Consider the following 19,112-nt stretch of genomic DNA (forward strand, 5'->3'; position numbering starts at 1 on the left):
GAACCAAGTCTTGTTACCTTATGACTTTCCTCCATGAAAAATACTGCTATTTTATACTTTGATCTTTGCTTTGCAGCTAGTCGTGTGACGGGAGAAACAACAGCCCCACCTTCTGTCGTCTCCATTTCTGAATCTGTCACAGAAATCACAGCCAATAGCTTTGTGGTCTCTTGGGTTTCTGCCTCAGACACTGTGTCAGGATTTCGGGTGGAATATGAACTGAGTGAAGATGGTGATGAACCTAAGTATCTTGGTAAGGAAGATACTCAATCTAATGAGTCACAGAGTCAGACGCCATAAATAGAGTTAATCTCTCATGTCCTAAAAGTCTTGTATTGTATAACTAACCTGCATAGTATCTGCTATTCAAAACCCAAACCTCAGAAGCCTGAATTTGAAGGTTCATAGAACTTCCTGAATGTATATTCAAATGCGTTTATGGCCTGCAGCCATGCAAATCTCTATGGAAAATTTCACTCCAAACTCCTGGGCTATGTCATTCCTTCAAAAGTGGTGCTTCAGAACATGCAGATACACATAGGAAGCATCTCTTTCTGAATCATTAAAAGTGTTTTGGGGCTCATGTGACTGCTTCAAAAGATGCTCCATGAGTGTGACAGAAGCAGCTACCCAAGCCTGCCAAAATGCACAATGTAACTCATCCACCAAAGTAGTCTCAATATCATATCCCAGAGGAAACAGTAATTGAAGTGAGTCCACACAATCAGTTTCATCCAAACAGATCTGAAGTTGCAAGGCCACTATGTTCTCCATCACCTTACATAAGAATGGAAGAGTACAGACTGCCCTGTAATTAGAGAGATCTGGGCCAAGGGAGAGCCTATTCAAATAGAATCCTTTTAATTCTTGCATCCTTTAAAGAAGGTAGAAATGGGTTGCATGCTAAAAGAGGCATTGATCACCTCTCTTTACCATGGGGCTAGTCCCAACCTGGCCAGTTTAATCAGCCAGGAGAAGCAAGCATCAAACAGACGGGCAGGAAACCTCATCTTCCTCCACTTCCTGAGATCTGCAAGCTGCAAATAATCCATAAGTTCAGAATGAGCAGTTGCCAAAGTTACCTCCCTATGACCAGCCCCAGCACTGGAGTCCATGTCAATGGCACATCTTACAACAGCAGGTCATAGTTGGTAAAGCCTACCAATTAAAACTCCTCTTCCCTGTTTATCTCCTGAGGCTCATACATAAAGATCAACTGCTTGGCTTCCCCAAGGGAGAGCTTCCTTCAGAATTGCCCCTTTAAGGGTAACATTCCTTTACATGCAGGCAGTAAGGGGGCTTCAGCTGGGCAATCCTGGCCCTGCAAAAAAAGCAGGCAGGGCAGTTGTTACCTCCAGATCTTCTCTCACAATGTTTACCCAAAATAGTCATTTTAAAGAAATACATCTATGGAATCTATGAAAGTATTTGACATATCATTCTGATCTGAAATTTTGCTAGGTAAACAAAATTCTAATGCCATTCAATTTTCTGGTACTATAGATGTATGAATTGAATGAAGTTTTTGTTCATTTTCATTAAATAATGTATCTTATAACCTTCAATTTTTTTGTCGTCTTCTTAAAGATCTTCCAAACACAGTCAATTCAGTTAGCATTCCCAATTTGCTTCCGGGTCGCAACTACATTATCAAAGTCTATCAAATTTCAGAGGAAGGGGAGCAAAATCTAATTCTTTCAACAACACAGACAACAGGTATGTTTGTTCACATATTATCAGATAGGGATAGATGGGCATAGGCATTTTCTCTCTGAAAACTAAAGATTTTCTTGTGCTCAGTCAGCATTCTTAATGTCATCTCTTTACACAGCACCTGATGCTCCTCCTGATCATCTTGTAGAAAGTGTTGATGATACTTCAATTCTTGTCAGGTGGAGCAGACCAGAAGCTCCAATCACAGGTCTGTATTGTCAGCCTATATCTGTTTTGGAACTTGGGAGGCTGGGATGGATTCCTTCCACTTGTAAGAGAGGCAAGATCATTACAGCATAGCTAATTATCAAATAGAATTGTACATCTGAAGCAAGACTGGCTTTTCTGCCTGTCTGACTGATGCTGGGGACCATCTAGAATTTGATTTATGAAGGGACCTTTTTCTTGTTTCTAAATTATGCTTGATGTAGACTCACTGTCTCTCTTTTATCCAAACCTATGGATTACCAAATAAAGACAGTGTGAACAAAGATGGGTAGTTTAGCATACAGAGGAGCACCATTCTGTTTTGACTGTGCTATGGGCTGACTGCATGTTTTGCTACACAAGGTTACCGAATTGTTTATACTCCATCGGTGGAAGGCAGCAGCACGGAACTCAACCTCCCCGAATCTGCTACATCTGTGACACTCAGTGACTTGATGCCTGGTGTTCAGTACAATATCAGTATTTATGCTGTGGAAGAGAACCAGGAAAGCACTCCTATCTTCATTCAGCAGAAAACCACAGGAGTACCACGGGCAGGTATTAATCTAATGCGTTTCTGTAATTTTGTGATTTTTTTTTGTCTGTGTGATTTTTGTGATTTCCTTTTTCTTTCCAGTACTCCAGAATTGTTCTCTTGAAAGCAGTATTTATTTATTGCATGTATGCTTTCCCTTTTTGACAACCCACTTAAAAAGGTTAGTTCTAGTTATTACCTGGTAGCCTTTTTTTGCCGAATAGAGCTTAAACTGCACTTAAGATTTCTACTATTTATTTATTTTATTTTTATACCACTGTCTGCTTCCCAGTGATCTTGGTCAGGTATGGGGAGATGATGTACAACCTATAAACTGGTTTTATCTTCAGTAAGAACATTTTTCATGGACAGTCTCCATGAGATTTCAAGGAACATTGAAAAAAGGAGCAGCGACAATTTTTGCTGAGAGATTAATTTTGAAGTGGGACAGAAGGAAGAGGGTAGTTGTGAGGATAACATTCTCAGAGTTTTTGTTTTCCAGCATGCAGTCTTACCAGTCATTAAAGGTTTTATCTTGTACATCTATTTGGCTAGATGAGATTCATCCTCCCCAGCATCTTCAATTTCTGGAAGTTGCCAGTGACAAAATTACCATCATGTGGAGCCCTCCTGATAGTGCAGTGACTGGCTATCGTGTAGAGGTTATTCCAGTTAACCGCCCTGGAGAACATGGTCAGAAGCTGCCTGTTAGTAGATATACATTTGCTGAGGTCACGGAGCTTTTGCCTGGAACAACTTACCTCTTCAAGATCTATGCTATAGGACAAAACACAGAAAGTGAACCATTAACTGGAGAACAAACAACAAGTAAGTCTACTTCCTCTAGTTCAGTGTATAGATTTTCTCCAAATTCATCCTGTCAGAAATTTAATCATTTCACAAAGTCTGTAATAAAGAATTTAGTAGGATGAATCCATTGGTTTTGCTGGATAAGCAGTGGGAGGTCCATGGCCCTGTAGCTCGAGCCTCTCCCCTCAGCAAAGTTTCCCTAAAGGGGCTGGTGAGAGGAGGTGGGAGGAACACCCAAGCCTTTCCAGCATCTAAGCAGCTATTTCTTTACACAATGCACAAGTCCAGAAGGTGGGCTGGAAGCTCCAGGAAAATATGGCGTTCCTTAGAGTAGCAACAGATAAGGGAAATGACATAATCTACAAGTGCTATGTAAGTCATCTACTCTCTTCCTTGTCTCCATTTGTCTTGGAGGGGGAAAGAGGAAGTGTCAATGTAGAGTAGAGTCTGTCTTTGTATGCCTGGTCCTTTGTTGTCCATATTAGCAGCAAGAAAGGAGAAAAGTGCATGTATACGTGTGTGTGTCTGTCCATCCATCCTTTCTCATGCTTTTGCTTTTCTTCCTCAGAATAAGAAATCTCCTTTTTACCATTCTTCCCCCTCTCCCCTTCCCACCCCCAACATACCTCTTCCTCCTTGTTTCTGGTCTTTTGAATGTTCTTATCTCCTGTAAGCAGTTAGTAGCAGATTAATGTGTGTGTGAGTGAGAGAGAGAGAAGAAAGGTGACAGTTCAGTCTACTTACAAGTAAGTCTAACAGGAAACTGTCTAGGGCTGCAGCCTTAAATCAAGTCTTGTCCAAATCTTGTTGCAACCAAAGCTGAATCATTTAATGCTTTCAAATCTTCACTTCCAGTACTGCCTTCATCTTCCTCAATATTGCATTCAAACAAATAAAAGAAAAAGGAATCTTCAGGTGAGAGGGAGAGGCTATAAGAAAGAAAATTATTTGGGATTTTGTTTCCTCCTGGATGCAGTCAAAGAAATGCATTAAAATAGTATTGGGGAGTTCAGAGGCAGCAATGGAACAAGGATCTGCAGCCCCCTTGACTCTGGCAGCACCATTGGAAGCAGCAAGAGAACCCATATATTTGGGGTACTTTCACTTGAAACCATAAAGTTCCTCATTCACAGAATTTCATAGTGTCTTTTCTTTCATTTGTAATTATCCCACCACTTCTCCCATTTCTTTACTTTCCACTACAAGCCACCATGGAGAAAAAGAGGAAGCAGTGGCCTAATGTATTTGAATTGACAGGAGCCCTTCATTAGAAATCATTCCATTTGTAAGGCACTGGTTGCTTTTCCAATTTGAGAGATCCTCATAATGAATAGGAAACTGCTGTTTTAGATTGTGATGTTTTAAAACCTATGGGTCAAATTATATCAGGCATTCACGTCAATCTCGTCTTTCATTATTCATGTTCACAATAGCTTAATTAATGCAGAGTGTTAGTACGACTTTGAAGCAAATTTAGTAACTTTCTATGCTCTCATGTGAGTTGATTTGTGTACTGAGAGCAAGATGCAGCAGAGAATGATGAATTTTATTTATTCATTTATAAATCAAATTTATACACTGTTCATCTCACTATCAGTGACTCTAGGCAGCTCACAAATAAGCATAAAAACATTTAAAAACTACAAAACACATTAAAAGACTACAAGTTAAAAGATGGAGAAAGCATCCTCAAGGCGCCAGCCACCCCCAGGGCTAGGAGCCCCCGTTGGATCCCCAGTTGGATGAATTGGATACCAAATGCTATTTTAAAAGGAAGCACACTTGGTTAGAGCTAATAACAGATCTCTGGCACTGCATTTTCTGTGATTCAGTTATCTGAGGAAAAGAGATCAGTTATTCTTTTATCACATTTTTCCCATGGGGAAGCCAGACTAATGTTTCCAATGCTGAAGAAAACTAATTCTTCAAAACATTTAAAAGCTTGCTTGGGAAATCTACATAAGTTTCTCTGTACTTGCACTGTAAACATATGTGCTAGTCTGTTTTCAAGCATATTGATCACGGTATAAACAGCAAGGCTTAGAATAATTAAAATATTGTGCATGAGGGAACAGTATAGAAGTGAATGTGTATTACTGTAAGAAACATGCCCAGAGGTTAAAAAAAAAAAGCCCTTAGGGATAAGTATGTTATGCTTATTTAGTTTGAATTATTAGTTTAAGAGAATAGGGATCTTAGGCTAATTTAAGTTTAACTCATGGCTTGTGTCATTTTGAACAACAAACCCACAATCTACTTACTGAAGCAGTAGACATCTGTGTGGCCATTAATAAATCAAATTATAGAAAGGTCATTTACAAAGGCTGAATTAATTGTTTTTCTTTAGCAGTATTTCCTTAAAATTTAACATCATAGAACACCAAACAGTATTTGTCTCTATCTATCTATCTATCTATCTATCTATCTATCTATCTATCTATCTATCTATCTATCTATCTATCTATTTATCTGTCTGTCTGTCTGTCTGTCTGTCTGTCTCTCTGTCTTAATCAGATGTATAAGTTTCAGCAATGCCCAGAATAGAATTTGTAGAGATAGTCTTAGAGTCAGCATTATATTCAGCATATTGATTTTGGTTTAGTGAGTGCTGAAAGAACCTTCAGGTCTTTTCATCTAAAAGCTCATATTCTCTGTTGAACTTTCATCCAAAAGTCTTTTTACTGATTATTTTTCCTTAATTGTGCAGTGGGCAGTTGAGGAGGGAATGCCAATTTCTCTTTTCATTCATTGATAGGGTACTTGTTTGACAAGTGAAATTGAAGATATAAGACATGATAACAAAACTTACCTTGGGATCAGCTTACAGGATATTTTAAGTTATTTAGAAAATGCTGGTGTTTTATAGAACAAAGTTTGAGAAATTATATTATGTCGGCTAGCATTCAGTCTGGTAGGACAGAGGTGTATAACACCTTCCAGGCCAAGGGCTGCATTTAGCTTCTGGGTAGCTTGCCAAGGACCAGACAAAAGGGATGTGGCTGGTATGTTGATGTGGCAAGAACACAAAAATAGGGGGGCCTAAACAAAAATAAGTTAAAAATTAATTCATGCAATAGACTAGAATTAATATAATTATGTCCCATATATTTAATAGTTTTCTGTTTTTATCCCCCCTGCCAAATATTCATTGGCAACTTTTTTAGGGCTTCTGGTGGCTGAATGCAGCTCTAATTCAAACCCTAGATTGTAGTTTGAAGTAGTTAACCTCAGATGCACATTTATACCTCAATGACCCGTTGGGAGATGGGCAGCATACAAGTCTGAAAATAAATAAATAAATAAATAAATAAATAAATAAATAAATAATCTTAAGGAACTGTATCGTCAATGTGTAGAATTTGACTAGGCTGAAAACTTAGTGGCATATGTGGTGCAATAGCGTAGCAGGTTATCCTATTCCAGATGCCACTTCCCTAGATTTGGACAAAGTGAGAGTGATGTGAAATAAGCAGAATGAAGGAAAAGATTGGGCAGGCAGAAGTTTTGTAAAACCCATTTAACTATAGATAACTTAGAGGTTGTAAAAAGTCAGTGTCTGCTAGCTTACCTGCTAGGTTATTACATGTTCCTAGTATTAGTAGTAAAGTGTTCATGCATTATGAAGAAATTCATGCATTATGAAGGAAAGAAAAATGATTTCATTCATTCATTCATATATATAAATTTATTGTGGTTTAATGGAATCCCTTGTTTTTATTTTGTTCACCAGCTAGAGTTTCTTGGGTAGATGGGTGGCCATATATATTGGATAAATAAACTTATATTTTATTATAATATTATCTAAAATCCTTTGGCTTTCTTTTCTAGAACTTGATGGCCCAACCAATTTGCGGCTTGTCAATGAGACATCCTCTACTGTGCTAGTAACATGGAGGCCCCCGCGAGCCCGTATTGGAGGATACCAACTTTCTGTGCAGTCCACCACAGGCAGTCACCCCAAGCAGTACACTGTGGGGCCATCAGCCACCAAGTATCTGTTGAGGAACTTGCAGCCTGGCTCTGAGTATACCGTGTCCCTAGCGGCTGTCAAGGGTAACCAAAAGAGCAATCCAGAAATAGGAATCTTCACAACACGTAAGTGTGAAGCAGTCTTTGTTTCACTAACCCTGCCCCCTCCCAAAAATGAGTCTGAGAACTACTTAGTAGCTAAATAAAGGGGAAAAAAATCAGAATGGAACATGTAAGATTTCATTAGAGAGGTGTTCAGATTAAATGTAACATTCTCCCATCAGTGGATTTTTTGAATTGGGAATTTTGTCAATCCTAAATATTTCTTTATGTTTAACAATGCCAAGTGCCTTCTGCTGGATGTCAGAAACAGAAAACGTTATGTATGTCTCTCTTTTTCCCAGGACTTAACTTGGGAGGCAGCATAAGGTTGCAAAGTCTTTAATGAAAACCACAGATTTCTTCTTTGGCTTCCTTTAATTTTAGCACCCTCCCTCCCAGAGCCTATGAATGAGAAATAGTTATAGGCTACAGGAAAGAAATGGAGCAGACTTCCTCTGGAACCCTGTAATTTCAGCACTTTTCCTGCCTAATATACCTGAAAAATATCTGTTATTAGTTAAAGAAAAATAGTAAGTTGTAGTTTTATGGCATGTCTCTCAGTCATCTATTTTGGTAAAAACTTATTGCCAATTTTTAGGCAAGAACTTAAAAGCCATCAGGAAGGCATAAAAAAAGGGCTGTAATTCCATTGTACCAGGAACGGCTTTGTTGCTTTCTTTAGGGGAATTGTTTTTTCTTTCCTATTATACAAAGATAACTAGAGTGTCTTCAGTCTGATTCTATAGTTCTTGTATTTTTCCAGAGAAGTCGTTCTCTTGAATGCGGCACAGCTTGAATTACCCATTTGAGGTAACCCCTATGCCTCATTCTAATATTGTTTTAAGTGAAAACATAGGCTGCTGCATAACTGTTGACTTAATAAGCTGAACACAGCACACTGTCATGAATAGCAGCCTTTCAGAAGCTCAGAAAATCTGCTTTTCTTGCCTTCCAGGCCCATGTTAGGATTTGTGTCTGATAAGCTACTTTTGTCTTGGTGGGTCACAAGTTATATTGAACTGAGTAGACACCCTAGTTAACTGCAGACTGTCGATCAACAGTATGGTTAAACCAGACCTGCTTGTTTTGGAAGAAACCACTAGATCAGTGAATTAACCATTGTATAAAAGCTGTGTTTGGCTGATAGATGTAAACATTTTCCAATTTAGAAAGGTTAGCTCATATCAGACTTGACTTACACTGTTACTGGCTGTTTTCTGGCTTGTGTATATTCCAAATTAAATGTTCCTGGTGACTGGGATCTAAGATGCATGCCCATTTATATTCCAAGGTCACTCTAGACTATGATTCAGTTGTGGTATCAAATATTCAAAATAAAATCAGAAGGTGCTCTAAAATATTTATATCACAGTTGCTACACTGTCATTTTAATGGGAGAGCAGACATACTGGATATTTTGCTTTTTTTTAAAGATAGGTTTTGATTCCTAAGCAGCTGTTTTGCTCAATTCCCTCAGCTGGTTTGAAATAAATAACGAAAACCGTTCTACTTTGCAAATGTGAAATAACCCAAAAGAATTATATTACTCAGTTGTAAAGTGTTATATTGAAATGGATAGTCCGTGATTATCACAGTACTCAAGACTAGCATAATCAGTGATTAGTATATGTAATGTAAGATGATATGCATTTTTAAAATTTGTGGTTTTAAATTTCAGTTACAATTTAATTCTATATTAGAATTAAAGGTGCTATCTCTAAGCTTGGCTTTACATTTCATTTGACAGTGCAGCCCACAGGCTCAGTTCCTCCCTATAACACTGAAGTGACAGAGACATCCATTGTTGTTACCTGGATACCTGCACCTAGAATTGGTTTTAAGGTAGGAAAATAGACTCCCCCAGTGTCCACCCCACTGTTAGTTCAAGAATTGCTTACTCATAGCAATTGTGGATAATTTGGTCAGGGAGGGTGTTCTGTGTCTTCAGGGTATATCATTACACATAGCTAGTGATAGTTTAACAACCTATGGTAGCTTTTGGTAGATTGATCAAAAGCCATACATTTAAATTCTAATGTGATGGAGGAAGAGGATAATGTTCACAGAGATCTCAGGCTTACTATGGTCCTGATGAGCTTTTAATAGCCATCCTGATTCATTTTATTTTAAAAATGCCATACTGCTTTCTAGCTAAGGACCATTCCTGAAATAATAAATGTTTTAATTTGCAAATGATAAAATAGTTAAAACAGTGTATAAATATAATTTTCTAGAACAATAAAAAACAAGAAGCAGTAAGAAATTAAAAGAAAACAAAACCACCACTTGATGAATTGAGGTTGAAAAACAGTGCTAGCATGTGATGTCCTTTTCACGTGGCCTTGTAGTTAAAACTGGCACTTTGTTCCAACATGTGCAAAGTTCTTCTTTTGTGGCTAGGGCATTTGTTAATCATTTGCAGTGCTTAGGCCAAAGTAATCCAGACTGCATTCCAGGAAAAATTAGATTCTGGGTCCAGAATGAACAATTCTACAGTAATATTTAATAAGAATAAAAGCTTTAATTGTTGATATTTCAGAGTTTTATAATAATCCTTTGGAGTTCCCAAGACAAGGGACAAAGAGAGAAATAAGATAAAGAACACTGAAAAAAAAACCCATTAAAATATACAAGAGGACAGAAACTTTTGGTTCTAAGCTTTTAACACACAATCTATGGAACAATTTCCAGCTTGATGAGAAGGAATGTCAGTTTTCGCAGTTAAAGTTGAGTGTAAGGAGAAGAGGGACTGGACCATGCAGACTGAGGAATTCTGGGAGTTGAAGTCCACATATCTTAAAGTTGCTAAGATTGAAAAACACTGGACTGTTTGCTGCCTATAATTATTTGAGTTCATTCTTAATATATTATTGTTAAAGCCATAAAAAACCTTATCCCTTCTCCTACCCATGCCTCTCTTTAGTCCTGCTTTGGCAACTTTAATTCCCTGTGTATTTCCAATGTGCATTTCCTGAGAGGTGACCAGATTCTCAGAAAGTTGTGGTTCATTATACTAGCATTTGACAAAAACAAATTTGTCTCAAGAACAATAGTATATGAACTATAGTTATCAGCAAATAATTTTTCATTCTTTTCCTGCTACAGCTAGGGGTGAGACCAAGCCAAGGTGGAGAAGCTCCAAGGGAGGTCACCTCAGAATCTGGAAGCATTGTTATATCTGGCCTAACTCCTGGTGTGGAATATATCTACAGCATTACCGTTCTTACAGATGGTCAAGAAAAGGACACACCTATTGTCAAGACAGTAGTCACACGTATGGGTCCTTTAAGTATCTCATTATATTCTGAGGCAAAGACACCAAAGCTACTTATTCCCTGAATGTCTCCCTACTAACTTCAGTGGAATTATTTTGGGCCAAACGGTTTTCTTAATAAAATATATCAGGAAAATATCTGATATAATTTGAGAAAAGGAAAGGTGGGAGTAGTGACATGACTTCATAACTATGTTTTCTTCTAACATAGTTGTATTGCGTGTCATCATGTTCTGTGATGGCAGTGGTAACCCTTTAAGGTTGGAGCTTCAGTCAATGTTCAGAATTGTGCCACAGTCCCATAATAGGTGCATCATTGACAATACAGATTGGTCTTATCAATTTAGAAGGAACCCTGGGGGCTGCAGTTGCCTACCCTCTATAGGATTAACCCACAGGGATCAGCTGCTGTTATTATTAAGCTATCACTAAGTTTCTAGAACTGAGTTTAGACTGTCACTTTACCATGTCTGTAGCACAGAGAAACATTGCAAATGAAAAGAGCAACTGTTGAAAACTTTTCTGAGTTTAGATTTTGTGTTTTTAAAGCACAACAAATGATAGTTGCATTTTTAGACAAATCTAACATATTGCTTTTATTCTTATAGCACCATCTCCTCCCACAAACTTGCATCTCGATTCTAACCCTGACACTGGAATCCTTACTGTTTCTTGGAAAAGAAGCACTACTCCAGGTATCTTTATCCTTGCCCAGGAATCCCCTTTTGACTGGAGCCCTCCAGCTCATGGGAATAGCTCACCAGTGGCTTATGCCAACTGAGCTGAAGTTTCCAGTGCTGTTGGTAATCAGGTTATTGGTACAGAATAGCTTCTGCAGATAGCTTACCTAACAGGAAGTGTCTCATTTTCTAGCGCATTTTGCACACCTTGAGATACTCTGCTGAGTTTTGAGCTTCAGGCTTTTAAAATAAAAGTAATGAAAAACAACATTGGGTGTGGTGGAATAAAAATACCTTGAAGTTTGATAGCCAGAACAGTCTTACTCTAATCTAGAAATAATCTACCTGTGGATTAATCTAGAAATAATCCACCTGTGCTATAATAATTAAATCTCATTATTTCAACAGTGACCAGAATGAGGATACTAAATACTGAATGAGCCTAAATCAATATTTGAAAAGCTATATAGGCAATTATAGTTGCTTGATTTGGAGTGTTAAAATAATTGGATATCTTAAAATAACCGCACTGATTTCTGTATTTTAAAGAGTATGTGTGCCTATTTATCATTTTGCTTTAGATATCACTGGATACAGAATTACTACTGTCCCTACAAATGGGCAACAAGGCTACACTCTGGAGGAGCAAGTTCAAGCAGAGCATACATCCTGCATTTTTGAAAATCTGAGTCCTGGTGTGGAATACAATGTCAGTGTTTACACGCTCAAAGATAACCAAGAGAGTTTGCCCGTCTCAGAAACCATCACACAAGGTAAATAAAAACTGAGTGATAGATCTCGCAAATTAGTCCTACAAGTGCCTCTATATGAAAGCTGCCTTTCCATGATTTTCCTCTGATTCACATACATTTACTCACAAATAAATCCTTCAGTACAATTAACCTCCAAGTAGAACTCTGGACTTTGAAAACAAGATTTAGCTTCTTTGAACTTTTTTCCATATCATAAACCTCTTTTAATTGATTAAATCAATAATCAGATAAAGCCCCACACATGCTTTGTGTAAGATTTTCTTTGCATAGATACAAAACAGTAGCAAGCGGATCACTCCTCAGTTCAGTGTCCCTTGGCGCGCACAGAAGGAATTGTTAACTGCTTGTCTCTGTGTTGTTCTCTGCCAGGTGTGCCACAGCTAGAGAAGCCATATTAGACATTATTCATCCAGAAAAGAGGCAGGAGAGTATTCTAAAACAAAGGTTCTACCTGTTTTGTTCATGAGTGGGCAACCATGGACTGCAGGCCGCATTCAGTTTTGTATGAAGGGAAAGGGGGCTGTAATTCATAAGTAAGTATGAGGACAGAGTAAAAATATCAGGGTATAAAATAATGCTCAGTACATTACACAAATGAATAAAGTATTCAGCCTTTGGCTTCTTAAAAGAGGTCCAAGAGATGGAGGTGAATACTTTCAGAAACATGACAATCTTACATTCTTTTGTTACTGTTGCTTAATATTACAGAATCAGGTACAGACCTAATCCGTTTTGTAATTAGGCAGGGCATTTGAAAATATAGAAGAAAAAATCCAAAATATTTCTGAGGATTACTGTAATATATCCATTTCCTTAAAAAACTATTACTATACTCTTCTTTTGATAAAGCTTTACATAGTTGCCAAGTTGATTACCACTGAAATTAGATGGAAAATGGCTTTGCCATTGATTTTCAGTGGCAAATGGGAAAGAGACTCTGGAGGTACAGCAAAACTTCAGGATTTACCCAAGGTGTAGCTATTGTTCGTTCATATTGTTTAGCTACTGACATTGCTATTGACTATTGCCTAATATTTGAAACATATATTGGGTCCATTCTTGATAAATATTACGAACTGAATGGGAACATGCCCTTAGCTATTATATCAAGAAAACTTCTGTTGAAGAAAACCTTTCATGCTATCAGGTTGCTGTCTAAGTCGAGATACCACCACATGGACCATGAAACACAAAATGAGCAAAGTGATCCAACTGACCCATTTAAAAATAGTCAGCCTTAATGCACATATTTACTCAGAAATAAGTCCCATGATGCGGCTTACCTCTTGAGAAGTGTGCATGTGGTGGCAGTTGTTATTTCTCTGCTCTTTTGCTATGGCCAAAGGACTATTTCAGAGCTGAAAATGTAGTTTAAATTTTATGAACGTTGGGCGCTATAAAATCATGTAACTATGAGATAGTCAATAATTAATGGATTTTGCTTTATTTTTATTTTTAATCTCAAGATGGCTCCAGCTGCTAGACTTCACAGATGCTTGCTGTTAACACTGCTTGACATTACTGTGCTTGCATTGGATATGTTTTGATCTTGTGATACCGTGATATGATATCCTGGTATAATTCATACATCAAGGGCTTAATCCAAAACCACTCTTTTAAGCAAGGAAGTTCTAAAAAAATATGTGTCTTGTGGTGCTTCTTTTAGGTGATATGGTAAGCACATCTCCTAGAGAAAAGTTTTAATGTGGCCAGTTCTTTACATTATACTTTGGTAGGTTTCCATTGCAGAATGAGAAGTGTTTGGTCTTCTTTAATGATTTGTTAGTATCCAGATTCCCTTTCTTACTATTTCCATTAGTGCCAAACAAAATACAGGTTTTTTGCTGCAGCCATCAAATACTCTGTCTCCTTCATGCTTCCCATCCTTCTAATGTCAGGTCATGAAAGGTTTTCAAATACAGTTGCCAAAAGAGACAAAGAACAGGCTTTTGTTGTGTTTGTTTTGTCTGCAGTTTTGTTAGATAGTTCTTAATTTAATGTGATCTCACTGAATCATTAGAGGAGCGTCCTGTGACATCTCAAAATACTCTCCAGTAGCACTGATGGGGCAGAAGAAATCCGTGCTCAAAGGAGCTGTGTGTGATGAATGTTGATCACTTTGAAGAGGGTCTGAATTTGGAGACATAACATGAAACATCTTCCCAGCCCCCTTTAGCCCCTGCCCCCCCCAAGATTGTGATGCCAAAATTCAGCAACAGGCTGTGGAATACAATAGCATATTCTTGCTCTACAAAACAAGTTGGTTCAAGAGATTCAGCATATCTGTTTTATATATGAAAGAAGTCTTGCCTCTGGCTTCAAGAAGATTGCTTGTCCTTGACCTGGCTCATTCCTGCCAGGTTCTCTCCCAAATTTGGAAAGAGCTGGACTTGGAGGAAATCAGGGAGAAGACACACAGACACACACACAGACACCCCCCGCCCCCATCCATCCATATACCCATATGCATATATTCACAGTTACAGACACACTTCTGGAAGACACAAAAATTCTAAGGCCAAACACCAGCTGAGGGAACAATCCTATAAACCATCAGTGAAAATACATTAGAATTCCCCCTTTGAGATTAGACCTTCTGGAATGAAATTCAACATTGCTTTGAGCCTTTGTTGCATCTGGTAGTTGTTGTCTTTTTTTGCATGGAAAAGCAATAAACTATCATAGATTGCTGATGGTTTTTACAAAGCAAACTTGATACTGGCAAGCACATATGCTGCAGTTGAAGAATTAAGTGGCAAGACAAGAGGGTGGAAGGTTGTTTTGTTAGATTTATATCCTGCCTTTTCTCCAGGAGTTCAAGGTTGAATATATAGTATTCCCTCCTCCAGATTTTTCCTACAACAACAGTCCTGTGAGGTAGGCTGGGCTAAAACCACCCAGTGAGGGTGGATAAAGCTGGGTCATCCTGGTCCTGGTCCTGGTCCTGGTCCTGGTCCTGGTCCTGGTCCTGGTCCTGGTCCTGGTCCTGGTCCTGGTCCTGGTCCTGGTCCAACACCTTCACCCCTCCACCTTGAGAGCAGCTCCTACGTTCTTGCCAAGCTGGTAATTTGTCTGGGAGATTTCTCAGAAGCCCTTTGGTGGTCCTTTTTTTTTAATCTTTGCTTAATTTTTGGCAGTATTTTTGTAGGATTGGACTCTAAATCTTAAAAATATTCCCTTATGATATGTAAAACAGTTTTGCAAAACTGGAAGAAGAGTTAGATACCTAGCCAAATATTGTCACTGTAAATTGTAGGGTTATTACTAAACCAATATTACAATATCACCATAAGTACTTTACTCTTTTCTTCATTTTTAGTTGAAGTAACCTGATGATCATTGCTTTTTTTTTTCTCTTGTTCTTTGTCATGTTTTGCCTCTGTTTGTCACTGCCTCCCTATTTTGCTGTCTAACTCAATAGAGGTGCCCCAGCTTACTGACTTAAGCTTTGTTGATGTAAGTGATACAAGCATCGGCCTAAGGTGGACCCCAATAAATGCTTCTACCATTATTGGCTACCGCATCACAGTAGTTGCCACAGGAGAAACTGTCCCCATTTTTGAAGATTTTGTGGATTCTTCAGTAGGATACTACACGGTTACAGGCTTGGAGCCGGGCATTGATTATGAAATCAGTGTAATCACACTCATTAATGGCGGAGAGAGTGCCCCTACTACGCTGATTCAACAAACGGGTGATTAGTGAAAAATTACTGTATTCAAGTGCTGTTTCATGGTGTCACTAGCTGCTTGGATGACAAGTAGATATAGCCCCTTTGCTGCTATTTTGGGGTGGGGGTGACCAGTAGGTAATTTTTGATTTTAGATAATAGATGGAAGTCAGAACACTTTGTATTACAAACCATTTATAACAGTCTGCATTTGGATTATTTAACTTGCAGATCTGCAATTGAAAATCTCAGTTTTCATCAGATCCTATTTTATTAAACTCTGATATTTGTGCCTAATTCTTAGGTTGATGGAAACGTGTAACATTCACTCTCATAACTTTCCTGTGAGAGAGGGCAAACTATACAGTACAATATTCCCCGCCATATCCCAGTTTCAAGTGTGCAAAATTTTAGCATGTATCATTCTCACATAGTGTTTAGATATTGCAGCAGCCCAAGTGTTGAAATAAATCCCCCAAATGATGTGGGGAAGAAAACATCCTCCAAACTCATGCTAGTGACAAATATGACAGTATGGGAAGATTCTAGGTAGTGCATGTACCAAACATGACCTGAGAATTCATTATGCATGGCAGACTAGTGTTTACTATACGTCTGTGGATACTTTATAATGATGAAGTAGTTTGAGTCCTAGAGACTTCAGAAATGCTGTTTAGCCGCCTCTTCTGCATGTGTGTGAAATGTGATAAAAGAAGTTATGTACTGTTTCCATTGTTGTGCTGCTGTAAAGTAAATTGAGCCTCTCTCATTTTATACTCTCAAAAGCTGTTACATAGAGACGCAAAGGATCTCAGTGTCTGTCTGTGAAGAAAAACAAAATAATAATAATAATGATAATGATAATGAGGATAATAATAAGAAGGATATAATTAGGATCTTTGAAGGCCGAACTGAGAGGCTAAAGATGCTTTACACAAGCTTTGATTTGAGTGGAATTAAAGACAGCAGTTTAGAAGGTTCCTTGCATGGGTTTGACTCAAGAGTGGACTTCCTTTGTGCATGAGCTTGACTATTTTTGAACCACTATGGAATCCACCTCTGCTTCCTCTGAAAATACGTAAGTCATTGTTCTTTGGACTCAGCTGTTCCTCCACCGACCAATCTCCGTTTCACCAATGTGGGACCTGACACTGTGAGAGTGACCTGGACTCCACCAGCATCTATTGACCTGAGCAGCTTCTTGGTCCGCTTCTCGCCTGTGAAGAACAAGGAGGATGTTGCAGAGCTTTCCATTTCACCTTCAGACAATGCCGTGGTTTTAACAAGTAAGAAGCTTCTTCAGACCGGAACCATTTGATCTTGTAATACTGCTATTTTGGGAGATGTAGGAAAGGGCAGGTACCAGGGCTTTAGCCACCATGCATTTTCTTCCACTTTTCGTAGGATTTTCTTGCTAATGATAAAAACAGTTAAACTTCCTGAGAGAATTTGCAGCATCGTAAATTAGAGGAGACAAAATATTGAATTATAAGGTCACACAGCTATATCCCTGAACATTTTTTCATTCTTATAGGTTTATCTAACCTTTTTTCAAGGTAGAGAAACTGGTTTATCAGACATTGAGCCAAAGTTCTCATCTTTCCTCACCATTGGCCATTTAATTCAGAAAAGTCTGGAAAGCCAGCAGTTAACTATATTAGCCTTCTTATTTTACTTGATATGATGGAGTAAGGGTAATTGAAAAGTTTGTGCTTAAACTCAACTTGTTGAGATACTGACTTCCCTGTGATAATCAGCTTATGGTAGCATTTTTCACTGATAACAGAATTTCTCAGAGGCTCCATAGCTACTGCCCTTCTCAACCTTTGGACCCTGGGGGAACCTTTGAATTAATTTTCAGATCTCAGGGAACCCCTGCATAAAAATGGCAAAGAATACAAAAACTTCACAGTACGATTCACCTCACCTGCGCAGTCCACATTTTACAATGTTTACAACAATAGCAAAGTGGTAGGCTGGCAGCTGAATTGTGATGTATATAAATTTCCACTGCTGCAAATGCTAGCATGCAGAGTTCAAAAAACAATGTTTGAATCTTTCTGTAATTTAGCTGCTATGTGTATTTTATGTAGTACTAAATGAATGATGGAAGGAATGAGAAATTCTCTTCAGATTCAATAGAATTTGAGGAAATCCTTGTAGATGAAAGCAATAATCCCAAGGAGCAGGGGCATATAGAGAGATTTGGGGTTAGGAATGAAAATGACCTTGACTAACTCTTGTATATCATTGTGGCTGTAATCTTTCAGATCTCCTTCCTGGCACAGCATACTTGATCAAGGTCTACAGTGTATATGAGCAACATGAGAGTAAGCCTCTAAGTGGAGAGCAGAAAACAGGTCTGTGAAATGACAAATATAAAATAAGTGTTTCTTTAATTTTTGCTTGGAAATAAAACTGTATTCATTATATATATGTATATATGTATATATGTATATATGTATATATGTATATATGTATATATGTATATATGTGTGTGTGTGTGTGTGTGTGTGTGTGTGTCCCTTTTATGATTGTACCATCAGTTTAGCTAGAGGAAAAAACCCCCGAAGATTGTTTCTGTATTGATATTGTAAAACATTGCAAAATATAGGACTTGGACCACGGCTAGCCAAGTTTCAGCTGGAAAGTAAAGGAGGGGCCTGGCAGTCCTTGGGTGGGAGACCTTCAGAGAATACCAGAGTTCGAGTTGCAGAGAGAAGTTGTTCTTTCCCAAAATGGATGTAGGCTTCAGTCTTTCAGCAAGCTAGCATGGCTTAAATTATTCCTGTTTACAAGCTGCACCTTTAATGGTTGTAAGGTATATGTAGTTTTCTCTTTGCAAAAAGACATTAACCATTTTTTGAAGTTTGTGCTTCTATTGTAATTTCATGTGAAACAGGCCTTGATTCTCCCACTGGACTGGATTTCTCAGAGATAACAGCCCATTCTTTCACTGTCCATTGGATTGCCCCTCGCGCTGCCATCACTGGCTACAAAATACGCCATCATCTTGAGCAGGGTGGAGGCAGACCCAAAGAAGTCCGTGTTGCACCATCTCGCAACTCCATCACTCTCACGGATCTGATTCCAGGGTCAGAGTATGTGGTCAGTGTATCAGCATTCTATGGCAAAGAAGAGAGCTTGCCTTTAATTGGACAGCAAAGTACAGGTAAGAGTTGAATAAGAAAAATAATTGCATATTAAGTTCTTGGCCTGCTGAAACAGATCTCACAGGGCATCACTGAAAAAACAAATCTTTCCCAAAAACTAAATAAAAATATTGGGTCAGAAACCTCAGTTTAATGGGGTTGAATACGCTATAAAAAATACAAAAACCTAAATGTTTACAAATGACTTTTTGAAATGTGAAAAGATA

At 38.2% G+C, this 19,112-nt stretch overlaps 1 protein-coding gene across 9 annotated transcripts in view; it reads left to right on the top strand.

Moving 5' to 3' along the window:
• Positions 1–19,112, top strand: part of FN1 (fibronectin 1) — an 83,253-nt gene that overhangs the window by 37,215 nt on the left and 26,926 nt on the right. For 5 of the 9 annotated variants that reach the window (XM_088135575.1, XM_025164132.2, XM_088135576.1 and 2 more), the window contains exons 16-29: positions 77–253; positions 1,588–1,716; positions 1,832–1,921; positions 2,284–2,478; positions 3,011–3,283; positions 7,094–7,360; positions 9,084–9,178; positions 10,442–10,610; positions 11,219–11,305; positions 11,872–12,063; positions 15,485–15,757; positions 16,837–17,019; positions 18,004–18,093; positions 18,636–18,905. In XM_088135575.1, the coding sequence (XP_087991701.1) occupies positions 77–253; positions 1,588–1,716; positions 1,832–1,921; positions 2,284–2,478; positions 3,011–3,283; positions 7,094–7,360; positions 9,084–9,178; positions 10,442–10,610; positions 11,219–11,305; positions 11,872–12,063; positions 15,485–15,757; positions 16,837–17,019; positions 18,004–18,093; positions 18,636–18,905 (2,490 nt within the window). The remainder of the gene's footprint in view (positions 1–76; positions 254–1,587; positions 1,717–1,831; positions 1,922–2,283; positions 2,479–3,010; positions 3,284–7,093; positions 7,361–9,083; positions 9,179–10,441; positions 10,611–11,218; positions 11,306–11,871; positions 12,064–15,484; positions 15,758–16,836; positions 17,020–18,003; positions 18,094–18,635; positions 18,906–19,112) is intronic. The other 4 variants (XM_025164129.2, XM_025164130.2, XM_007424268.4 and 1 more) reach the window with 1 other exon arrangement.

The sequence above is a fragment of the Python bivittatus genome, unplaced genomic scaffold (assembly GCF_059951505.1).
Source record: "Python bivittatus isolate LINGU-HERP-01145 unplaced genomic scaffold, Pbiv_v1 ctg000200_np1212, whole genome shotgun sequence".
In the NCBI taxonomy this organism is placed as follows: domain Eukaryota; kingdom Metazoa; phylum Chordata; class Lepidosauria; order Squamata; family Pythonidae; genus Python; species Python bivittatus.